The sequence below is a fragment of the Staurois parvus genome, unplaced genomic scaffold (genome assembly GCF_062004578.1).
Source record: "Staurois parvus isolate SC_StPar_1 unplaced genomic scaffold, SC_StPar_1.0 ptg000449l, whole genome shotgun sequence".
NCBI classification, from domain to species: domain Eukaryota; kingdom Metazoa; phylum Chordata; class Amphibia; order Anura; family Ranidae; genus Staurois; species Staurois parvus.
The window spans coordinates 1,689,746-1,713,660 of NW_028318245.1; the positions used below are offsets into that span (position 1 = coordinate 1,689,746).

General features: G+C 46.3%; 2 protein-coding genes across 2 annotated transcripts in view; both read left to right on the forward strand.

Annotated features, from left to right (window-relative positions):
• LOC149453262 (uncharacterized) overlaps positions 1 to 8,739 on the forward strand; it is a 29,445-nt gene extending 20,706 nt beyond the window's left edge. The window contains 6 exon segments of the mRNA XM_089688618.1: positions 2,012 to 2,156; positions 2,273 to 2,370; positions 2,480 to 2,621; positions 6,364 to 6,452; positions 6,558 to 6,663; positions 7,745 to 8,739. Of these exon segments, the coding sequence (XP_089544744.1) occupies positions 2,012 to 2,156; positions 2,273 to 2,370; positions 2,480 to 2,621; positions 6,364 to 6,452; positions 6,558 to 6,663; positions 7,745 to 8,739 (1,575 nt within the window).
• Positions 8,740 to 14,658: 5,919 nt separating this feature from the next.
• The window catches only part of LOC149453263 (uncharacterized), a 56,585-nt gene continuing 47,328 nt past the window's right edge, over positions 14,659 to 23,915 (forward strand). The window contains exons 1-6 of the mRNA XM_089688619.1: positions 14,659 to 14,742; positions 17,711 to 17,867; positions 18,094 to 18,272; positions 18,392 to 18,521; positions 19,902 to 19,999; positions 20,115 to 20,247. Of these exons, the coding sequence (XP_089544745.1) occupies positions 17,786 to 17,867; positions 18,094 to 18,272; positions 18,392 to 18,521; positions 19,902 to 19,999; positions 20,115 to 20,247 (622 nt within the window). The 5' untranslated portion in view covers positions 14,659 to 14,742; positions 17,711 to 17,785. The remainder of the gene's footprint in view (positions 14,743 to 17,710; positions 17,868 to 18,093; positions 18,273 to 18,391; positions 18,522 to 19,901; positions 20,000 to 20,114; positions 20,248 to 23,915) is intronic.

The window sequence follows — 23,915 nt, forward strand, 5'->3', positions numbered from 1 at the left end:
CCAGTGGAGGGATTGGCAGAGAGGGATGGAGGACACTGAATGGAGGATAGTGGAGGGATTGGCAGAGAGGGGTGGAGGACACTGAGTGGAGGCCAGTGGAGGGATTGGCAGAGAGGGATGGAGGACACTGAATGGAGGCCAGTGGAGGGATTGGCAGAGAGGAGTGAAGGACACTGAGTGAAGACCAGTGGAGGGATTGGCAGAGAGGGGTGGAGGACACTGAATGGAGGCCAGTGGAGGGATTGGCAGAGAGGAGTGAAGGACACTGAGTGAAGACCTGTGGAGGGATTGACAGAGAGGGATGGAGGACACTGAGTGGAGGCCAGTGAATGGATTTTTGAGAGGGGTGCCAGACATGGAACGGTTAGTAAGGTGGATGAGTCTGGCAGCGGCATTCATGATAGACTGAAGTGGGGATAGCCTGCGATGAGGTTGGCCAATGAGGAGGGAGTTACAATAGTCAAGGCGAGAGATAACCAGAGAGTGAATAAGTTGCTTAGTGGTTTCAGAGGTTAAGAACGGCCGTATCTTGGAGATGTTGCAGAGGTTGGAGAAGTTGCAGAGATGTTGCGGAGGTTGGACACAGCGCCGGACTGACCATTTGGAAACTCGGGCACTGCCCGAGGGCCCAGGGTCAGTAGGGGGCCCCATGAGATGCCCCTGGTACCTTTTTCATAGGCATTTTTGAGTTTGGGCAAGGACACAGGGACCCCATGATCCCCTATTGCTTGGGGGCCCCATGAGTTGTCAGTCCGCCCCTGGTTGGAGATGTTGCGGAGGTGAAGGCTACAAGATTTGGACAGCGATTGGATTTGGGGCTTAAAGGACAGATGGGAGTCTAGGGTTACACCTAGTACCCTGGCATGAGGGGAGGGACTGATGGTCGTATTATTGATCTTGATGGAGAAGTCGGGGGAGGGGGGCACGGGCTGGGGGGAATAGTAAGAGCTCAGTTTTGGAAAGATTGAGTTTGAGGAAGTTGCGTGACCTCCATGCCAATATGTCTGGTTGCTGTCTGACACCACTGCTCAATACTGCCATGGAACATACAGAAGCTGTACGCCCATTTCCCACTTTATAATATTGATGAAGCGCTCACTTTTCTTTAAGACAGACGTACCCCAGACTGGAGTGTGATGATGGCGAACCCCAATGTGACGGACCACTTCCAACACAAACCCCAGAAGACTGCATTAAAACCTAAGGGTGCAGTTCCTAAATTCTCCACTAGATCAGGATCTCACTTATACTGGGTGGAACGCATGGAAAGAAAGCCTCTTTCAAAACCGCAGACAGGAAGTGATGTCATGTACAGACAGGAAGTAGAGAGGAGACATTGCTGGAACTGGCAGCAGAGGAGGTAATAGGATCTTATTTTCTATTTACACCCAGTAACCCCCCCCCCATCATGTCCATCCTCTTCCTCCATCATCACTGTGACATCTTTTATTTCCAGCAGATGATGATACACACATATATAGTATAACAACAATTGATTGTATTCCTATCTATAGCCCTGAAAAATGAGCCAGACACATCAGTCTCTGCACCAGAAGAGCTTACATTCTGATGCCCCCCCACAGTCACACACTATTATTATCTATATAGCTCTGACATATACCGCAATGCTGTACAGAGAACACTGAGCCGGTCCCATCAACCTTGTTACTATTAATAAAACACAGACCTGACTTGAGAGGTGAGAAGGATTCTGGGAGGTCACATGATGTTACTCATATCTCTATTAATAAAACACAGACCTGACCGGAGAGGTGAGGAGGATTCTGGGAGGTCACATGACGTCACTCTTATATCTATTAATAAAACACAGACCTGACCGGGGAGGTGAGGAGGATTCTGGGCACATGACGTCACTTTCATCTCTATTATTAAAACATAGACTTGACCGGAGAGGTGAGGAGGATTCTGGGAGGTCACATGACATCACTCTCATCTCTATTAATAAAACACAGACCTGTCTGGAGAGGTGAAGAGGATTCTGGGATGGTGACTGTATCATTGTGTGTGTCAGGTTCCTATAAGGTGTCAGGATGTCACTGTCTATTTCTCCATGGAGGAGTGGGAGTATTTAGAAGGACACAAGGACCTCTACAAGGACGTCATGATGGACAATCAGCCGCCCCTCACATCACCGGGTAAGAGGAGATTTTATTGGAAAGGAGAGAGCAGTACGGAGGGTCCACCTAGATCCCCCATCATCTGATAAACACATAGAAACAATGGATTCAGTCAGTGTGTGTGTTTCCTACAGATGGATCCAGTCATGGGAACCCACCAGAAAGATGTCCCCATCCTTTGTATTCCCGGGATTCAACACAGGAACATCTCACCATCTCTCACCATCATCAGGTAGATGGGAAGAACACAGTGTCTCCAGCCATTATAAGATGACACTCTTCTATGCAGTCTCAAGTCATTGGTGCTCACATATAGAAGATATTATTTTCTGTTGGTTTAGCAGGAGGAACATATGGATATGAAAATTGAAGTTAAAGAAGAAGAAGAGGAGGTGTTTGTGATGGACTACCAGCAGTCTCCGAAGGAGGACGGGATGATGACGACAATTAAAGAGGAGGAATCTTCTTTAGATATCAGCACAGGTGAGAATGAAATACTGATAACTTCAGGTATATGGACTGATGATTGATGATCTGATGTTATTTTGATGATCTCCACAAGGAATGTCATGATGGAGAATCATCTGCCCCATCACATAACTGGGTAACAATTTTTTTTGTTTTAAGTGACCCTGTCACCCAACTTTATAAACATTATCCCTGTAAAGAAGTAATGACCTACCTTTGCCGTCACCCATGCTTTGAAGGGAAATTCCTGAGACTTCCGGGAGTGTCAACCTCCTGCTCCACATCCCTTCTAGGTTGAGGTTAGCCACCGGAATCACTGAGCGCAACAAAGCACCAGGATATTAACGCTGTGAATGTTGGTTTCTGAATACATTTCAGCTAGTGATTTCTCTTCACTAGAGAGGTTCCCACTGACCAGCAGGATAAATACTCAAGCGGGTCACCCTGGCAGATGGCACGGGTTCACCCGAGGTGCGGGGTCTAAGCACCAACCGGTATTCACCAGAATTCCAGTTGGTGGAGATGGGTTTTGCTGCATGTTAGTACCAGGTCATGGCCCTCAGGATCGCCCCAACGGGAGGTGAGCAAGCTGGGATCCAGTAGCAGATATAGCAGGTATAGATCAAGCAGAAGCATAGCCAATAAACAAGCAAAAGGTCAGTGGCAAGTGGTTGTAGGTTAGGATCAAGAAGTGTAGTCGAGAAGCAAGCCAAAGGTCTGTAACGAGTGGTACCGAAGATACCAAGGACAGCAGTAGTGGGAAGAGAAATGTTGACTGGAGAGAGCACAATAACCTGGCAAACGGGAAGTGCAAAGGCACAGCTTAAATAGGAAGTTCATGGGAAGTTCAATAGGAGTTCAAGGAGCAAAGGATTCAAGGTTCACCAGAAAACAAGGTACTAGATCAGAATGTCCAAGGAATTGTTCAGGGAGCTATTCACCATCTCAGGTGACTCCGCAAGAAGAGATACTGCCAGACACATCAGAGGTTGCAGGCTGAGGTCTAGGTCCTGACAAATGGATCAGGAAAGGTTGGAGTGGTGTTCAGTGGCAATGAGGGATCAGGAAAGGCTGGAGAGGAGTTCAGTGGCAGAGGGGGATCAGGAAAGGTTGAAGTGGAGTTCAGTGGCATGGAGGGATCAGGAAAGGCTGGAGAGGAGTTCAGTGGCATGGAGGGATCAGGAAAGGTTGGAGTGGAGTTCAGTGGCAAAGACGGGAACAGGATCAGGAATTTAGAGGCATGGAGGGATCAGGAAAGGTTGGATTGGAGTTCAGTGGCAGAGAAGGGATCAGGAAAGGTTGGAGTAGTGTTCATTGGCATGGATGGATCAGGAAAGGTTGGATTGGTGTTCAGTGGTAAGGAGGGATCAGGAAAGGTTGGAGTTGAGTTCAGTGGCAGAGAAGGATCGGGAAAGTTTGGAGTGGTGTTCAGTGGAATGGAGAGATCAGGAAAGGGTGGAGGGGAGTTTGGTGGCAAAGAAGGGATCAGGATCAGGATATTCAGTGGCATGAAGGGATCAGGAAAGGTTGGAGTGGAGTACAGTGGCAAGGATGGATCAGGAAAGGTTGGAGTGGAGTTCAGTGGCATGGAGGGATCAGGAAAGGTTGGAGTGGTGTTCAGTGGTAAGGAGTGGTCAGGAAAGGTTGGAGTGGTGTTCAGTGGCATGGAGGGGTCAGGAAAGGTTGGAGTGGTGTTCAGTGGCATGGAGGGGTCAGGAAAGGTTGGAGTGGTGTTCACTGGAATGGAGGGGTCAGGAAAGTTTGGAGTGGTGTTCACTGGCATGGAGGGATCAGGAAAGGCTGGAGAGGAGTTCAGTGGCATGGAGAGATCAGGAAAGGCTGAAGTGGAGTTCAGTGGCATGGAGGGATCAGGAAAGGTTAGAGTGGAGTTCAGTGGCAAAGACGGGATCAGGATCAGGAATTTAGAGGCATGGAGGGATCAGGAAAGGTTGGATTGGAGTTCAGTGGCAGAGAAGGGATCAGGAAAGGTTGGAGTAGTGTTCATTGGCATGGATGGATCAGGAAAGGTTGGATTGGTGTTCAGTGGTAAGGAGGGATCAGGAAAGGTTGGAGTTGAGTTCAGTGGCAGAGAAGGATCGGGAAAGTTTGGAGTGGTGTTCAGTGGAATGGAGAGATCAGGAAAGGGTGGAGGGGAGTTCGGTGCCAAAGAAGGGATCAGGAAATTGAGTGGCATGAAGGGATCAGGAAAGGTTGGAGTGGAGTACAGTGGCAAGGATGGATCAGGAAAGGTTGGAGTGGAGTTCAGTGGCAAGGATGGATCAGGAAAGGTTGGAGTGGAGTTCAGTGGCATGGAGGGATCAGGAAAGGTTGGAGTGGTGTTCAGTGGTAAGGAGGGGTCAGGAAAGGTTGGAGTGGTGTTCACTGGAATGGAGGGGTCAGGAAAGGTTGGAGTGGTGTTCAGTGGCATGGAGAGGTCAAGAAAGGTTTGTGTTCAGTGGCAAGGAGGGATCAGGAAAGGTTGGAGTGGTGTTCAGTGGCATGGAGGGGTCAGGAAAGGTTGGAGTGGTATTCACTGGCATGGAGGGATCAGGAAAGGTTGGAGTGGAGTTCACTGGCATGGAGGGGTCAGGAAAGGTTGGAGTGGTGTTCACTGGCATGGAGGGGTCAGGAAAGGTTGGAGTGGTGTTCACTGGCATGGAGGGGTCAGGAAAGGTTGAAGTGGTGTTCAGTGGCAAGGAGGGATCAGGAAAGCTTGGAATGGAGTTCAGTGGCAGGGAGGGGTCAGGAAAGGTTGGAGTGGAGTTCAGTGACATGGAGGGGTCAGGAAAGGCTGAAGTGGTGTTCAGTGGCATGGAGGGGTCAGGAAAGGTTGAAGTGGAGTTCATTGGCATGGAGGGGTCAGGAAAGGTTGGAGTGGTGTTCACTGGCAGGGAGGGGTCAGGAAAGTTTGGAAAGGTGTTCAGTGGCATGGAGGGATCCGGAAAGGTTGAAGTGGTGTTCACTGGCAAGGAGGGATCAAGAAAGCTTGGAATGGAGTTCAGTGACATGGAGGGGTCAGGAAAGGTTGGAGTGATGTTCACTGGCATGGAGGGGTCAGGAAAGGTTGGAGTGGTGTTCACTGGCATGGAGGGGTCAGGAAAGGTTGGAGTGGTGTTCAGTGGCAAGGAGGGATCAGGAAAGCTTGGAATGGAGTTCAGTGGCAGGGAGGGGTCAGGAAAGGTTGGAGTGGAGTTCAGTGACATGGAGGGGTCAGGAAAGGCTGAAGTGGTGTTCAGTGGCATGGAGGGGTCAGGAAAGGTTGAAGTGGTGTTCATTGGCATGGAGGGGTCAGGAAAGGTTGGAGTGGTGTTCACTGGCAGGGAGGGGTCAGGAAAGCTTGGAATGGAGTTCAGTGACATGGAGGGGTCAGGAAAGGTTGGAGTGATGTTCACTGGCATGGAGGGGTCAGGAAAGGTTGGAGTGGTGTTCACTGGCATGGAGGGGTCAGGAATGGTTGGAGTGGTGTTCAGTGACATGGAGGGGTCAGGAAAGGTTGGAGTGGTGTTCACTGGCATGGAGGGGTCAGGAAAGGTTGGAGTGGTGTTCAGTGACATGGAGGGGTCAGGAAAGGTTGGAGTGGTGTTCACTGGCATGGAGGGGTCAGGAAAGGTCTTTACCTTTTTCTTTACTGAAACAGCATTTTTCTGGAGTTTTAGCGTGGTCAAGTTAAAGCAGAACCTTCTATGGAAAGTCCACCAAGAACCCCCCCCCCATTATCTTATAAACAATGTATTCAGTCAGTGTGTGTTTCCTACAGATGGATCCAGTGACACAGAACAACCAGAGAGATGTCCTCTTTATCGCAGGGAGTCACCTCAGGAAGATGATAGCCCCCTTCTGGATCAGGTAGATGGGTAGAATGCAAAAGTGCCTCCAGACTATGAGATTCTTCTCTCTAGTCTCTCGGCGCTCACATTTTTGCTGATACTTTCTATCATCCCGATGGTTTAGGATGAAGAACCAATGTATATAAAAGTAGAAGTGAAAGATGAAGATGAGGAGACGGATGATCACCAGTCTGGGGAAGAGGGTGAGAGGATGGTGACACCGACAAAAGGTGAGTAATGGTCACTAAATACAGATATTGTTCTAAGATGTGGATTGGTGATTGAGGATCTATAACCCTTCTCAAAATCAGAAAAAATATATAGCGGTTGTCACAATTTTTTGTTACTCATGATGTTTGTGCGCATGTTTATCATGGGAAATGTCCCCACTTCTAGGTATAAAAGAACATCGTCAACGTATCTCTCCCACCACCTCATTTAAAGAGGTGCTTCAATCAAATTTTAATCAATAAAAAAAACAACATCTCCAAACTGTGAAAACGTGGAAAAGTCCCCACTGCTAGGTATAAAAGAACATCGTCAACCTATCTCTCCCACCACCTCATTTAAAGAGGTGCTTCAATCAAATTTTAATCAATAAAAACAATATCTTTAAACTGTGAAAAGGTGTAAAAGTCCCCACTGCATCGTCAACGTATCTCTCCCAAGACCTCATTTAAAGAGGAGCTTCAATCCCCCCCCCCCCCCCCCCCCCCCCACAATAAATAAATAAAACTCATCAGCTACAAGTACGGTAGCTGCTGACATTTTATTACGGAACACATACCTGTCCAGGGGTCCTCAGCCGGGCGGTTCTTTGTGTCCCTGGCGCCAGCAAGTTTACGAAGGGAAGCCGACTGTGACTCCTTTTGGCCTCACAGCCGACTTTCCACTATGCATTTGCTTTGAGAATGATCCCGCAGCTTTCTGTGATATGTTCCAGAAGGCTGCAGGGGGGAGACGAAAATCCACTCGGATCGCCTAGGCCTGGGGTGGACAACCTGTGGCCCTCCAGCTTTTACAGCTGGAGTCATGCCTTTGCCTTTGGGAGACTTGTCTGCCACTGGCCTAGGAGATCTGGGCGGAAGTGGGAGCGGGTACCTGTCCAAACTAGGTACCCGCTCCCCCCCCCCCCCCCTCCAAAAAAAAAAAAAAATTGTCCAAAAGTGGTAGAGGAGAGAGAAAGTAGGAGGAAAAGGGTGGAATTCCGCTTTAATTTTCAGTTCAGGTAAATGTGTTGAACTGCAAAAAAAATAAAACAAATAAATAAAGAATGCTTTTGATATTATAAAGAAAAATTGTTTCCAACAGGTAGGAGTGGTGTCCAGAATTCCTCGGAGAGACCAATGGATCGCTCTCACACTGTCGTCAAAGTAATCCATCCGAGACTTCGTAGCGCCTCAGATCCGTCCAATCCGGAGCGTCCTTTTCCATGTTCGCAGTGCGAGAAAAGTTTCACTCGAAAACACCACCTTCTTAGGCACCAGAAAAGTCACACGGGTGAACGTCCCTTTCAGTGTTCAGACTGTGGGAGAAGTTTCACTCACAAAGGAGATCTCCTTAGACACCAGAAGATTCACATGGGTGAGCGCCCCTTTTCCTGTGCGGAGTGCGGGAAATCTTACGTACAGAAAGTAAACCTTCTTAGACATCAGAAGAGACACACCGGCAAACGTCCTTTTTCATGTTCAGAGTGCGGGAAATGTTTTATAGAGAAAGCGGACCTTCTCAGACACCAGGGAAGCCACACTGGCGATCACCCTTTTTCATGTTCAGAGTGCGGGAAGTGTTTCCCTTGGAAAACAGACTTTATTAGACACCAGAGAATTCACACTGGAGAACGTCCATTCCCATGTCCAGACTGCGGGAAGTGTTTCATTCGGAAGGCAGACCTGATTACCCACCAAAGAAGTCACACGGGCGAGCGTCCTTTTCCGTGTACAGAGTGCGGGAAAGGCTTCATTCAGAAAGGAGATCTTCTTAGACACCAGAAGATTCACACCGGGGAGCACCCCTATTCTTGCGCAGAATGCGGGAAATCTTACGTTCAGAAAGTACACCTTCTCGTACACCAGAGGAGTCACACGGGCGAGCGTCCTTTTTCCTGCCAAGAGTGCGGGAAATGTTTTGCGGAGATAGGACTCCTTCATAGACATCAGATCATTCACACTGGCGAGCGTCCTTTTTCTTGTACGGAGTGCGGGAAAAGCTTTAATCAAAAAGGAATCCTTATTAGACACCTGAGAGTCCACAAAGACAAATGACCTTTTTCGAGTTCAAAGGTGCGGGAAATGTTTCTCTTTTAGAAACCAGACCTTCGTAAACACTGGAAAAATCCACTGAGCGGGCATCCTAACTGGAAATGTTTTGCAATAAAATCTAAGAATCCCATGTCCATTGGTGCCTATGACACAAGTACAGTGGGTTTTCCTAAGGTGTTCCCTCAGTAGAGTAATTGCCGGATACAGAGGGGGGCGTTTTAGTATTTGTCGTCTTTTTGTTTTGCTATAAAATAAGTGGGTTTGGATGTAGTTGTATTATTATTATTGTGAGCTTGTTTCCAGGACCAAATAAAACACTCATTTTTGTAGTACTTATCATCATTATGACCCTTCATTAGTACACCACCCAAGGCACCATTACTTCCACTGACACCAACAGTGGGGCACCATTCCTTTCACTGACACCAACAGTGGGGCATAATTCCTCCCATTGACACTAATGATGGGGCAGCATTTCTTCCACTGACACCAACAGTGGGGCATAATTCCTCTCCCTGACACCAATAACGGGGAACTATTCGTCTTACTAACACCAGTGACGAGGGACCATTCATTACACTCTTCCACTGACACCAACAATATGGTACCATTCCTTCAACTAACATCAGCAGTAGGGCACCATTCCTTCCACTGACTCCAACAGGGGGGCATAATTCAATTCCCTGACACCAATAATGGGGCACTATTCCTCTTACTAACACCAGTGACAAGGGACCATTCATTACACTCTTCCACTGACACCAACAATATGGTACCATTCCTTCCACTGACATCAGCAGCGGGGCACCATTCCTTCCACTGACACCAACAGAGGGGCATAATTCCTCCCATTGACACTAATGATGGGGCACCATTCCTTCCACTGACACCAACAATATGGTACCATTCCTTCAACTGACAGCAGCAGCGGGGCACCATTCCTTCCATTGACACCAACAGTGAGGCATAATTCCTCCCATTGACCCTAATGATAGGGCAGCATTTCTTCCACTGACTATAACAGTGGGGCATAATTCCTTTCTCTTACACCAATAATGGGGCACTATTCCTCTTACTAACACCAGTGGCAAGGGACCATTCATTACACTCTTCCACTGACACCAACAATATGGTACCATTCCTTCCACTGACATCAGCAGCGGGGCACCATTCCTTCCACTGACACCAACAGAGGGGCATAATTCCTCCCATTGACACTAATGATGGGGCACCATTCCTTCCACTGACACCAACAATATGGTACCATTCCTTCAACTGACAGCAGCAGCAGGGCACCATTCCTTCCATTGACACCAACAGTGAGGCATAATTCCTCCCATTGACCCTAATGATAGGGCAGCATTTCTTCCACTGACTATAACAGTGGGGCATAATTCCTTTCTCTTACACCAATAATGGGGCACTATTCCTCTTACTAACACCAGTGGCAAGGGACCATTCATTACACTCTTCCACTGACACCAACAATATGGTACCATTCCTTCTGACATCAGCAGCGGGGTTCCATTCCTTCCACTGACAGCAACAGTGGGGCATAATTCCTTTCCCTGACACCAATAACGTGGCACTATTCCTATTACTAACACCAGTGATGAGGGACCATTCATTACACTCTTCCACTGACACCAACAATATGGTACCATTCCTTCCACTGACATCAGCAGCGGGGCACCATTCCTTCCACTGACACCAACAGAGGGGCATAATTCCTCCCATTGACACTAATGATGGGGCACCATTCCTTCCACTGACACCAACAATATGGTACCATTCCTTCAACTGACAGCAGCAGCGGGGCACCATTCCTTCCATTGACACCAACAGTGAGGCATAATTCCTCCCATTGACCCTAATGATAGGGCAGCATTTCTTCCATTGACTATAACAGTGGGGCATAATTCCTTTCCCTTACACCAATAATGGGGCACTATTCCTCTTACTAACACCAGTGGCAAGGGACCATTCATTACACTCTTCCACTGACACCAACAATATGGTACCATTCCTTCTGACATCAGCAGTGGGGCACCATTCCTTCCACTGACAGCAACAGTGGGGCATAATTCCTTTCCCTGACACCAATAACGTGGCAGTATTCCTATTACTAACACCAGTGACGAGGGACCATTCATTACACTCTTCCACTGACACCAACAATATGGTACCATTCCTTCCACTGACATCAGCAGTGGGGCACCATTCCTTCCACTGACACAAACAGTGGGGCATAATTCCTCCCATTGACACTAATGATGGGGCAGCATTTCTTCCACTGACACCAACAGTGGGACATAATTCCTCCCATTGACGCTAATGATGGGGCAGCATTTTTTCAACTGACACCAACAGTGGGGCATAATTCCTTTCCCTGACACCAATAATGAGGCACTATTCTTCTTACTAACACCAGTGACGAGGGACCATTCATTACACTCTTCCACTGACACCAACAATATGGTACCATTCCTTCAACTGACAGCAGTGGGGCACCATTCCTTCCACTGACACCAACAGTGGGGCATAATTCCTCCCATTGACACTAATGATGGAGCAGCATTTCTTCAACTAACACCAACAGAGGGGCATAATTCCTGTCCCTGACACCAATAATGGGGCACTATTCCAGCACTTTGGGAACATCCAACGTCTTTTGCAATTACCTTTTGAGGCTTTCCCTCCTTATGGAGGGTGTCAATGATGGTGTCAGGTCAGCAGTCTTTCCCATGATTGTGATTCCTTCTGAACCAGACTGAGAGACCATTTAAAGGCTCAGGAACCCTTTGCAGGTGTTATGGCTTAATTAGCTGATTAGAGTGGGACACTTTGAGCCGAGAATATTGCACCTTTTCACAATATTCTCATTTTCTGAGATTGTGGATTTGGGGTTTTCATGAGCTGTAAGCCATAATCATCACAATGGTGACAAATCACGGCTTGAACTATCTTGCTTTGCATGTAATGAGTCTATTTCATATATTAGTTTCACCTTTTAAGTTGCATTACTGAAATAAATGAACTTTTGCACCATGTTCTCATTTTTCGAGTTTCTCCTGTATGTGTACCACTGAGTCACATAAGAAAGAGGTGTTGAGGGTGTTGGACCATCGAGGGAAGCATTAAGGGCCGAAATGAGGCCAGGGGACCCCAGGAATGTTGGCAAATGAGCGCAAAATAGGTGTTACAGAATGGATCAAGGAGGGCCTCCCAGTGCAGGAACAAGCAAGTGGAAAGGAAATGCTGCAACCTGGTGACACCACTGGACGTCCATGTGTGGTGCTCACCCCCGAAGGAGCCACTGAGTATTGGGTCTTTGTGAGAAGCAGCTGATCTCCTCTAATGCCGGCCATAGACTGGTCAAAAATCGGCTGATTTTCGCACCGTTAGTGGGTTAATTGGTTGGCTGTTTTTTGGGCTTTTGCACATATTTTTTATTGGGCATGTTGGAAAATTCGCGGCCGATTTTGACGATCAGCTGATTTCCCTGGCAGTGATGGGCAAATCGGCCAATCGTTTTACTGATAAAAAATCTGTGCATGAGCTGTGACCTGCAAGAAGAAGAAGAATTCCAGTCCTCTATTATATTTTATATGAAAAAGTCTTGTGGTTGCAACAATGTATCCTAGATTGTAAGCTCGAAAGAGTAGGGCCCTATAACCCCTTGTGTGCTGTTTGTAGTTGCTGTAATGTTTCATGTATTGTCCCCCCCTCTATTGTACAGCGCTGAGCAAACCCTTTGGCGCTTTATAAACTCAATGTAATGTATCTATTTGTATCCGAATAAAAACATCTGTATCCGAAATGGATACAAATAGATACAATGTTGCAACCGCAAGACTTTTTCATATAAAATATAATAGCGGACTGGAATTCTTCTTTTTCTTCTTCTTTTCTTCTTCTTATGTATTGTTCCCCTGTGTGCTCCCGTCTCGCAAGGGACAGAAGTAATTATGGGGTTAAATGCTGGCTATAGACGGGACGAAAATCGGCTGATTTTTTTATCGTTGGTGGTAACGTCGGCCGATCGAACGACCGATTTTCGACCCGTCTATGGCCTGCTTAAGTGAACTCTCTAGGAAACCCCAGCTAGGAAATGCCCATCCACCTGGCCGTCCTTTGAAGAGTACCCTGGGCCAAGAGATTCCAAGACGGGCATGTAGCACTGTCCCTGGTTAAGTGTAGCACCCAGCAGCCCTCTCTCCTATTGGCCCCAGGGGTGTAGGGATACTCATACTGTCCTTGTATCCTGTAGCTCTGGGTAAACTGTGTTCAGGCCTCTCACTGAGCAAGTTTCTGTCCATGCTTGCTGTCCTTCCTCGGTGGACTGTAAGGCAGTGGAGCTCCCTCTGCCAGCTTCTTTCCCCAGCCTGGAGGCAGACCCCCCCCCCTCCCTTTCCGGGGTCCTTTTGTAGGTTACACAGCAGCAGCTTCAGCAATCCATCTTCCACCCAACTCCAGACCTGTGCTGAAAATAGCTCCTTATATCCAGGGGCAGTCTGCCACACTACCAGGGCCTCCAGCCTGGGATTGGGGACTCCCATGAATATACAGATTTAGGTCTCCACCCCTCCGCCCACTGGCTTCTGGAAGTTTCCATAGACCTCCAGAACCAGGTGGAGGCGATAAGAGGCCCAACCTGCTGAGTCATCCAGCCTGACCTGGAGTTGACCCTCCAACTACTGAGTGAGCCATTACATTTTCCTCATTCTCTAGCACTACTAGAGAGTGCTATACGTGTAACCCGCTCCACTCCTCCCAAGAGATCTTCCTCTCTAGCTACCTTATCACCTCCTCCCGCACTCACCTCCAGGACTTCTCCAGGGCCTCTCCCATCCTCTGGAACTCCCTACCACAGCATGTCCGGTCAGCCCCCAACCTGTCTGCCTTTAGGCGATTTTTGAAAACTCACTTATTCCCACCTCCACCTAAGAACTGTACTGTCACCTGCCCCTTCCTTTAGATTGTAAGCTCCACGAGCTGGGCCCTCCTATTCCATCTGTACTGAAATGTATTGTAATTTTACCACCCCCCCCCCCTTATATTGTACAACGCTGCGCAAAATGTTGGTGCTATATAAATCCTGTATAGTAATGATGGTATTTTACCATCTCAACCCTGGCAATCTGACACCTGTGGTGGACATAATGATACCGAGTGTGACAGAAATCCAATAAAAACTGCTGGTTGTATCCAGGATGGGAGGTAAATTTGTCTTATGCCGGCCATATACGGTTCGAAAATCGGCCGATTTTTGCACTGTTAGTGGGTTAATTGGTCGGCCGGTTTTTGGGTTTTTTGCACTTTGAGATTATCGGTCATTTCGGAAAATTTGCGGCCAATTTGGAAAAACGGACAATTTTCCTGGCAATGATTGCCAAATCGGACAATCGTTTTAACGATAAAAAATTTGAGCATGAGCCGTGACCTGCAAGGGACAGAAGGTATGGGGTGAACTTTATGATTTAGTCGGCCGATTTTTTTAATCGTCAGTGGTAACGTCGGCTTAACGACCGACCAATTTTTCGTTTACCGTTCGAAAAATCGTCCAATGTTCAACCCGTCTATGACCTGCATTAGGTTGGCCATACACTAAACAATTTTCTGTCCAATTTATGCCCAATTTCCTTTAGATTTACCTTCAACTATGTAGTGCAAGGGCCTGCCTAATTGGATACAACCGAAAGTGTTGTTTAGGTTTGACCTCTGAGGCTGGCCATACATTATACAATTTTCTTTAGAAAATTGCTTTAGATTTACCAAAATCCATATAATAGAAGATCAAACCTAAACCACACTTTCAATTGTATCCAATTAGGCCGGGCCTTACACTAAAGTTTGGAATAAAGGCTGCAGTTCCTCTATTCCCCAAAAGGTGCTGATCTTACTTGTGCTGAATGGAATGAGCAGATGGGAAGTCTCTATGGAAGCCACAGACAGGAAGTGATGTAAGAAAGGGAAAGGAAGTTCCAGGTGAGAGGTCGGTTGGCAGGAAGTAAACAGGACACATTACTGAAACTGGCAGCAGAGGAGGTAATAACATTTTATTTTCTATTTACACCCAGTAATCCCCCGTCATGTCCGTCCTCTTCCTCCATCACCACTGTGACGTCTTATATCTCCAGCAGATGATCATATATACTTTTATTATATAGATTATCGCTGACAATTAAACTGTACAGAGAACACTGAGCCAGTCTCATCAGTCTCTGTACCAGAGGAGCTTACACTCTAAAGTCCCCTCCCCCACAGTCCCATCGGTCTGTGTACCGGAGGAGCTTACGCTCTAATGTCCCCTCCCCCCCAGTCTCATCAGTCTCTGTACCAGAGGAGCTTACACTCTAAAGTCCCCTCCCCCACAGTCCCATCGGTCTGTGTACCGGAGGAGCTTACGCTCTAATGTCCCCTCCCCCCGCAGTCCCATCGGTCTCTGTACCGGAGGAGCTTACGCTCTAATGTCCCCTCCCCCCGCAGTCCCATCGGTCTCTGTAACGGAGGAGTATACGCTCTAATGTCCCCTCCCCCCGCAGTCCCATCGGTCTCTGTACCGGAGGAGCTTACGCTCTAATGTCCCCACCCCCACAGTCACATCAGTCTCTGCACCAGAGGAGCTTACGCTCTAATGTCCCCTCCCCCAACAATCACATCAGTCTCTGTACCGGAGGAACTTACGCTCTAATGTCCCCTCCCCTGCAGTCCCGTCAGTCTCTGTACCGGAGGAGCTTACGCTGTAATGTCCCCTCCCCCGCAGTCCCGTCAGTCTCTGTACCGGAGGAGCTTACGCTGTAATGTCCCCTCCCCCGCAGTCACATCAGTCTCTGTACCGGAGGAGCTTACGCTCTAATTTCCCCTCCCCCACAGTCCCATCAGTCTCTGTATCGGAGGAGCTTTAGTCTTCTCCTGATCAACATTCTAGAACTCTGGGGTGGTTGTCCCTGTAATGTTGGACCTGGCAAATGGAAGGTATTGAGATCGGGAATCAGTCTTCTCCCATTCAATATTCTGAAATCTGGGCTGGTTGTCCCTGCAACACTGGATGGTCATGAGATCTGGATTCAGTCAGAAAACACCACAGTACTGGCGTACATCAGCCATCAGAGAGGAACTATATGTCTTGCGGCAGCAAGAGAGAGCAAATCCTGTTGTAGACAGAACTTCACATTCCTGCCTTGTCCACCATGTACGTAGCAGTAGGACTTCCTCAGATGGCAGCGTCTGGACCTAGGGGAGTGTCTCCTACACCCAAAGGTGTTTTGGGACCTGTGTCACTGGAGTCCTGTTTTGCAAAATCGAGAGGGGTGTTGCCCTGGTGGTCCTCATAACTCTTTGCTGGCCCAGGCAGATGTGTTACTCCAACTTGATGATAACCTTGGTGTATGCTCTGTGGGTTCCTTTAGATCTTCTGTTTCAAGAACTGATTTACCACCCTGCTTTAAGGTCGCTGGTTTTAACAGCATGGTTACACCTTCAGATAATTGTAGTGTCGTGTGATTGGTCAGGACGTGTGGCAGTGTTCCATTGATAATGTTTTCATTTTTGTTGTAGTGGTGGGTGTGACGATCGTGGCGTCAGACCCCAGCCCTTCTCACCAAACTCGTGACCGAAGGACTAGCCAATCTAAAACCGCGATGTTACGTGCGTAACAATGCCACGCCCAGCTGCACCCTGCACAATGATTTTCCAGCTAATGGACCACAATCTGTGTACCTGCGGCCTGGGAGCAATTGTTACTGGGTCAGGTTAATTACGCAATTAACCCTTCACACTGCCACCACCTCCTTTTTGTACAGAGAAAGGAAACTCGGCAATATCAGCAATAACACTATGATGTTTGAATAATTGTTTGTATACACAATGTCAGCGGAGACAGATGCAGACGTTTAAAAACACACAGTAGCGCTCTTAAGAGACAGGTATTCTTAGTTTGCATTAAAGAGCTTTAGAAACAGTTCAACACTTTCAGAAAGTTAGATTTATTACTAAAAGGTCAAAAGGGTGCAATAAAAGTACTTACAGAAAAGATGTAGCCAATATATATATATATATATATATACACAGAGAGCAATAACACAGCAAAGAGATAACAGAAAAAAAATTAGAGGGATAAAGTACTTGCCAAAAGCCTTGGTTTAAGAAGCGTTCAAGTTTCAGACCAAAAGGGCCGTCTCCCAAAGTTGGTTCCGATGTTACAAGGGTGAATCTTCAACTCCGCTTAGCTCAGCTGAACTCCAAACATAACAGCTTTTCTAGGAACTCAGCAAGGTGTCTCCTTGAAGCAGAGAACCAATCGCCTCATTTGGGGAAGGTGTTGGGCGGAGACCCAAGCTAGAACCGAAATCCCTTGCTAGTTGATACCAGGGCAATAACTTTCCCTGGATACATGTAACATTCTATCCACGGGTAGATTAATTCGCAGAATCATCTGCTGAACATCTAGATATGAAATATGACATACCTGATGGGACGGTTAAGGAGATATTTTCTGCTCCTGTAGATGTCAGCTAGGGGGTATAATATATCAGACGACTTGTATTAAAATGACCGGTCTGAATATTTGCCTGGTTTTTATGTAAGTTTTCCATATCTCCAGATATAAAATTATATGGAAAAGGGGATTTTTAAATGTGAGTCTGTTTTACGACTACCTGGAATGTCTTTGAAGCTCAGCGAAGGACTGGTTTTATGGTTTTACGATATCCCAGATTGAGAGGCTAACAGACATCTGGGCACCAGCTAGGCTGGGATTTATAGCCATGAAGCTCTCCCACTGGGGCCTGTTGCCTTTTGAACTCAGCATACACACACAGACCACATTCCTGAGGGAGGGGGGAAATCGGAGGAGGGAGACTGGTTTGGGAGTAGAAAATGATACAAGATGGAGGCCTTTGCCAAAATGGAGGTTGGAATCCATGTCTGTGTGCACGATTGCTACAGTGGGTCATAGGTATGTGATCAACACTTGTTTGTATTTATATTTATCTTTTTGATATGAATAAAGTAGAAGATGACAACATTCAGCAAGAACAGATATAAATGAAAGCTGGAAGTTAAAGAGGAAGAAAAGGAGGCACATGCGATGGATTATCAGGAGTCTACAGAGACAGATGGGGAAAAGCCAACAATTAAGTGGGAGGAATCTTCTCAAGATATCAGCACAGGTGAGCAATGACGACTAAATACTGTTTATGAATTCATGATTAATAATCTGTAGACCTTCACAGCACTGGGTGACAATATCTATACGTGGTCCTGGTGGAAAAACAGCCGGGTAATTTGAGACTTTTTTGTAAAGGAGAGAGCAGTATGGAGGGTCCACCTAGATTCCCCATCATCTGATAAACATATAGAAACAATGGATTCAGTCAGTGTGTGTGTTTCCTACAGATGGATCCAGTAATGGGAACCCACCAGAGAGATGTCCCCATCCTCTGTATTCCTGGGATTCCACGCAGGAAGATCACACCATCCCTCACCATCATCAGGTAGATGGATCCAGTCATGGGAACCCACCAGAGAGATGTCCCCATCCTCTGTATTCCCGGGATTCCGCACAGGAAGATCAAGTAGGTTCATGGAACCCAAAGTGCCTCCAGACTGTATGAGATGGCACATTTCCATGTTGTCTCTGCTTATTGGTGGTCAGATTTTAAAGATGTTATTTTCTGTCATTCTGTTGCTGTAGCTTGAAGAACAGATGGATGTTAAAGTTAAGGTTAAAGAGGAAGAAGAGGATACGTATGTGATGGATTATCAGCATTCTTCAGAGGAGGTTGGGTTGAAGGCAATGAAGGAACCCATAGATGTTTGCACAGGTGAGCAGGGTAGGATGTAGCCAGTAGATCAGCAGTTTTTGAAGTACTCAGACCAGCCCGTCTGGCACCAACAAGTCACTTAAATCCCCTTTCTTCCCCATTCTGATGCTCGGTTTGAACTTCAGTAAGTCATCTTCACCACGTCTAGATGCCTAAATGCATTAAGTTGCTGCCATGTGATTGGCTAATTAGCAATTTGTGTTACCAAGTAACTGAACAGGTGGACCTCATAAAGTGGCCGGTGAGTGTAGATAGACTGGCTAATTATAGGAGCCAACAAGACAGTACATATTTATAATTTAAGTAGAGGGAAGTCAAAACCGCCCCAATTTATTTCATCTGCGCATGAGCACGGAATTTCTGTTCATGCACGCCTTTGCCACTGGCCGCTAAATTGCTCAGCCACCAGGGGCGGGCAACATTTGTTAGCATGCGCAGAAAATCGTTTCCACATATGCAGATGCATCACCGATCTCTTCCAGCTCCCAAATGCCTGGAACAGACCAATGGCGAAGCTGCGCATGTGCTGTTTTTTTTTTTTTTGTAAATGGCCATACGGAAGAGGAGGGGGATGTAATTCACAAGTGGTTTAGTTTCACTTTCAACTGGAGAGGTCTCCTCGATGGAACAGTGTTTGGTGGCTCAGGGAAGGTGAAGAAAGTGGGTGACAGATGCAGAAAAGCCAACAATTAAGTGGGAGGAATCTTCTCAAGATATCGGTATAGGTGAGCAATGAAGGCTAAATATTATGTATGGATTCATGAGTGATAATCTGTAGACCTTCACATTGCTGGGCAACTATCTATACAACGGGGTCATTATGGAGAAAAAGTCGGGTGAGAGGAGACTTCATTGTAAATGAGAGAGCAGTTCGGAGGGTCCACCTAGATCCCCCATCATCTGATAAACACATAGAAACAATGGATTCAGTCAGTGTGTGTGTTTCCTATAGATGGATCCAGTCATGGGAACCCACCAGAGAGATGTCCCCGTCCTCTGTACTCCCAGGATTCCACACAGGAAGGTCACACCATCCCCCACCATCATCAGGTAGATGGATCCAGTCATGGGAACCCACCAGAGAGATGTCCCTGTCCTCTGTGTTCCCAGGATTCCACACAGGAAGGTCACACCATCCCCCACCATCATCAGGTAGATGGATCCAGTCATGGGAACCCACCAGAGAGATGAGTGATAGTCTGTAGACCTTCACATCGCTGGGTGACAATATCTATACAAAGGGGTCATTAGGGAGAAAAAGTCGGTGAGAAGAGACTTCATTGCAAAGGAGAGAGCAGTTCGGAGGGTCCACCTAGATCCCCCATCATCTGATAAACACATAGAAACAACGGATTCAGTCAGTGTGTGTGTTTTCTACAGATGGATCCAGTCATGGGAACCCACCAGAGAGATGTCCCCGTCCTCTGTATTCCCGGGATTCCACACAGGAAGATCACACCATCCCTCACCATCAACAGGTAGGTAGATAGAACACAAAAAAAGGACTCCAGCAAAGACTTTTTCTCTTCTACGTAGTCTCAGCCTATTGATTCTCAAAGTTTGATATCATTTTATGTCATCCTGTTGGTTTAGCACGAAGAACAGATGTATATTAAAGTCGAAGTTAAAGAGGAAGAAGAGATGAGGGATGGCCAGCAGTGTTGGGAGGAGGCTGGGATAAAGGTGACAAATAAACGGAAGGAAGCTTCTCTAGATACCAGCACAGGTAAGTAATGAACACTGCGGTGTACATGGAATAAATGAGGACAATTCTTGCATCATCGCGGTTTATGTTTTCTCTGCTTATCGCGGTGGTGTCTCACTGTTGCCTTTAGGTATGCAATTCCATATTTAGGTGGGACATCAGGCATTCCACATACAGTGAAGGGAAGAAGGTTCTCACCCAAGATTTGATGGTACATTGCCCTGTCCATCGTCCCTTTGATGCGGTGCAGTTGTCCTGTCCCCTTAGCAGAAAAACACCCCCAAAGCAGAATGTTTCCACCACCATGTTTCACAGTTGGGATGGTGTTCTTGGGGTCATAGGCTGCATTCCTCCTCCTCCAAACATGGCGAGTTGAGGTGATGCCAAAGAGTTCGATTTTCGATTTTGGTCTCATCTGACCACAACACTTTGGCAACTCGAACTTTCAGCTCCCTCCACATATTTTCAATCGGATTAAGGTCTGGAGACTGGCTAGGCCAGGGTTTCTCAGGGGAACAAGAAACTGCAAGAGCCTCGAGAGACCACAAGAAATATGCAGCCAAGATCATTGCCGTGTTAAAAAGCTGACCGGCAAACCCTCCAAATGAGCCCAAAGCGGGTGCTCCCTCAGCAGGACCAAAGGTGTCAAGTCTACTATTTAACCATTACATTATCACCTCAAAATGGTGATCATCCTCCACACGGATATGTGAGATGCCTGATTGCATTCATATTTACTGCAGCCAGAATATCCATTGCACGCTCCTGGTGGTCTCACTTAGTACCCCTTGACCTCCTGATGGTCAAGGTGACCTGGATTATGGTCAATGAATGTTTGACTGCTATTCTTCATGATAGGGTGGCCTACTTTGAAAAAACCTGGGATCCTTGGATGAAATATCTCTCGGCACCGCCCTAGATTGGATGGTGGACAATATGGGGAATCTATAAACAGTACACGTCTCGTACCCCGCGCTCGGTTGCCCGCCGGTTCCTCCTCCTCCATGCGTCCTTCTTTCTCGTTCTCTATTCATTTTCTATTTTCGCTTCTTCCCTCTTTTCTTCATCTCTTTCCCTTTTACGTTTCTTTCCCTGGTATTGGATATAGTTAACTAAAGGCCATGGGGGGGTGCCTCAACTAATGACCTGTTGATCATTGGAGGGTGATCGACCCTCCATACAGGTTATGGTAGTCTCTGACGCCAGGCCTGACAAAAAGTTTCACTTTAGTTTTCATTTTCTCCTTTACCTTGTTGTTACGGGCCTTACACTACAAGTCCCAATGGGACCCTTTTGGCTGTCATTGACTGACAATTGTCCTGGAAAGTTGTATTTTGTACATTGCTTGTATCATCCCAGACGGGTGGCAGTTTATGGAAAATGGAGGTAAGACTTTCTGGATTGGTTTGTAACTCCTTCTTTTATAAAACAAATAAACATCATTGAAATGAAAATGGTGATCATCCTGCAGCCAGGTCACCAGAGGCTGAAGTTCCATTTTGAAATTCAGAATGCCTGAAAAGTCCCACCTAAATATGGAATTGCATACTTAAAGGCAGGGCTTGACAAATCTGAGGCACCAGGTCACCATGGCGTCTAGAAATTAAGTCTTGGCGCCTGGGTTCACACACTGCCTTCAATGCATAATCGCATCCTATTGACTTCAATACATTGCGTTCCAAAGAGTTCAAGGTAAAATTGCGTCCCTCTAGACTTCAATGCAAAATCGCCTCCCATAGACTTCAATGCAAAATCGCCTCCCTTAGACATCAGTGCAAAATCGCCCTCCCATATACTAAGATGCAAAATTCCCTCCCATAGACTTCGATGTAAAATCGGCTCACATGGGTTTCGATGCAAAATCGCCTCCCATGGGTTTCGATGCAAAATCGCCTCCCATGGGTTTCGATGCAAAATCACCTCCCATAGGTTTTGATGCAAAATCACCTCCCATAGGTTTTGATGCAATATCACCTCCCATAGGTTTCGATGCAATATCACCTCCCATAGGTTTCGATGCAAAATTGCCTCCCATGAGTTTCGATGCGAAATCGCCACTCAAGGGTTTTGAAGCGAAATCGCCTCCCATAGGTTTCGATGCGAAATCGCCTCCCATAGGTTTCGATGCGAAATCGCCTCCCTTAGGTTTCGATGCGAAATCGCCTCCTATAGACTTTAAAGCAAAAAAAGCCCCCCATAGACTTCAATGCAAAATCACTAAAAATATGTATCAAACTTGCGCCAAGGAAACGAGTGAAAAATTAAATGCTGCTGTTCAACAATTTACTAAACATAAAAAAATCATAAAAATAATACAGTGCAAATAATACAAATAATCAAAACTGTGACAAATTATATGTGAAAGTCCAAAAAAAGTCCCAAATAAACACACATTTTTCATATTTATTGGGACATTGGACTTTAATTTGGGACTTTTTTTGGACTTTCACATATAATTTGTCACAAAATGTATTCTGCTCCGTGTCTTTGCTAAAAAAAAAAAATCCCAATACTTGCAAATTAATTGGTTTACGTGAAAATTGGTTTACCAAAAGAAAGCTCAATTTGTTGGAAAGAAAAGATGTACATTTAATTTTGGTTTACATTTTGTGACAAATTACATGTGAAAGTCCAAAAAAGTCCCAAATTAAAGTCCAATGTCCCAAAAAAATGTGAAAAAATGATTATTATTAATAAAAAAAATTTCAAATTTTTTGGAACATTGGACTTTAATTTGGGACTTTTATTTTTACTTTCACATATAATTTGTCACAGTTTGATTATTTGTATTATTTGCGCTGTATTATTTTTATTATTATTCAATGCAAAATCGCCCTCCTTTCACTTTAATGTGAAAATTCCTGTCAATAGCAATCCTATGTGAACATTTATCTACGTATGCCGCTCTATCACTTGTGAGTCTTGGACGCACTGCTGCAAACACGTACAGGACCCTTACCGTAATGGCAATAAAAACGCCATGTGACTTTGCATTTCTGGGTAGGGGGCGCAAGCGAGCCACACGCACTCCCTACCCGCGCCACCATTCACGGCCACGGCTGTCAATCACCGGGTCCCGGCCAGTGATTACCGAGCATCTCCGACGGGGAGGAGGACTGTTTTGTTTACACTGCACAGCTCAGCCATCCACAGCAGTGTGATTACAGTGAAGCACACAGACCCCTAGTAAAACACGCCCAGCACACTGTTAACCCTTTGATCATCCCTCATGTTAACCCCTTCCTGCCCAGTGCCATTAGTACAGTTCAATATATATGTTCTATAAGTGACCACCTTGAAATATTTATCCAAATGTCGCTATATCGTGCCTGATGCAAAAAAGATTTTTAGCCTCTAAAGAAAAATATAAATATATAAAAATATAAATAAAAATCTATTATATTAGTACAGTGTCTGCTTTTTATTAGCACTGATCACTGTACTGGTGTCACCGGGGATGTCAGTGACACCAAGTCAGTTCCCCACCCCCCAGTGTCAGAATGTCCACCACAGTCCCGCTATAAGTCGCTGATCACTGCCATTACTAGTAGAAATAAATAACAATTCCAGTATATACACCGCCATTTGTAGACGCTATAACTTTCACGTAAACCAATTAAGTCACATATATCAGGATTTTTTTTTTTCGCAAAGACATGTCGCAGAATATATTTTGGCGTAAATTTATG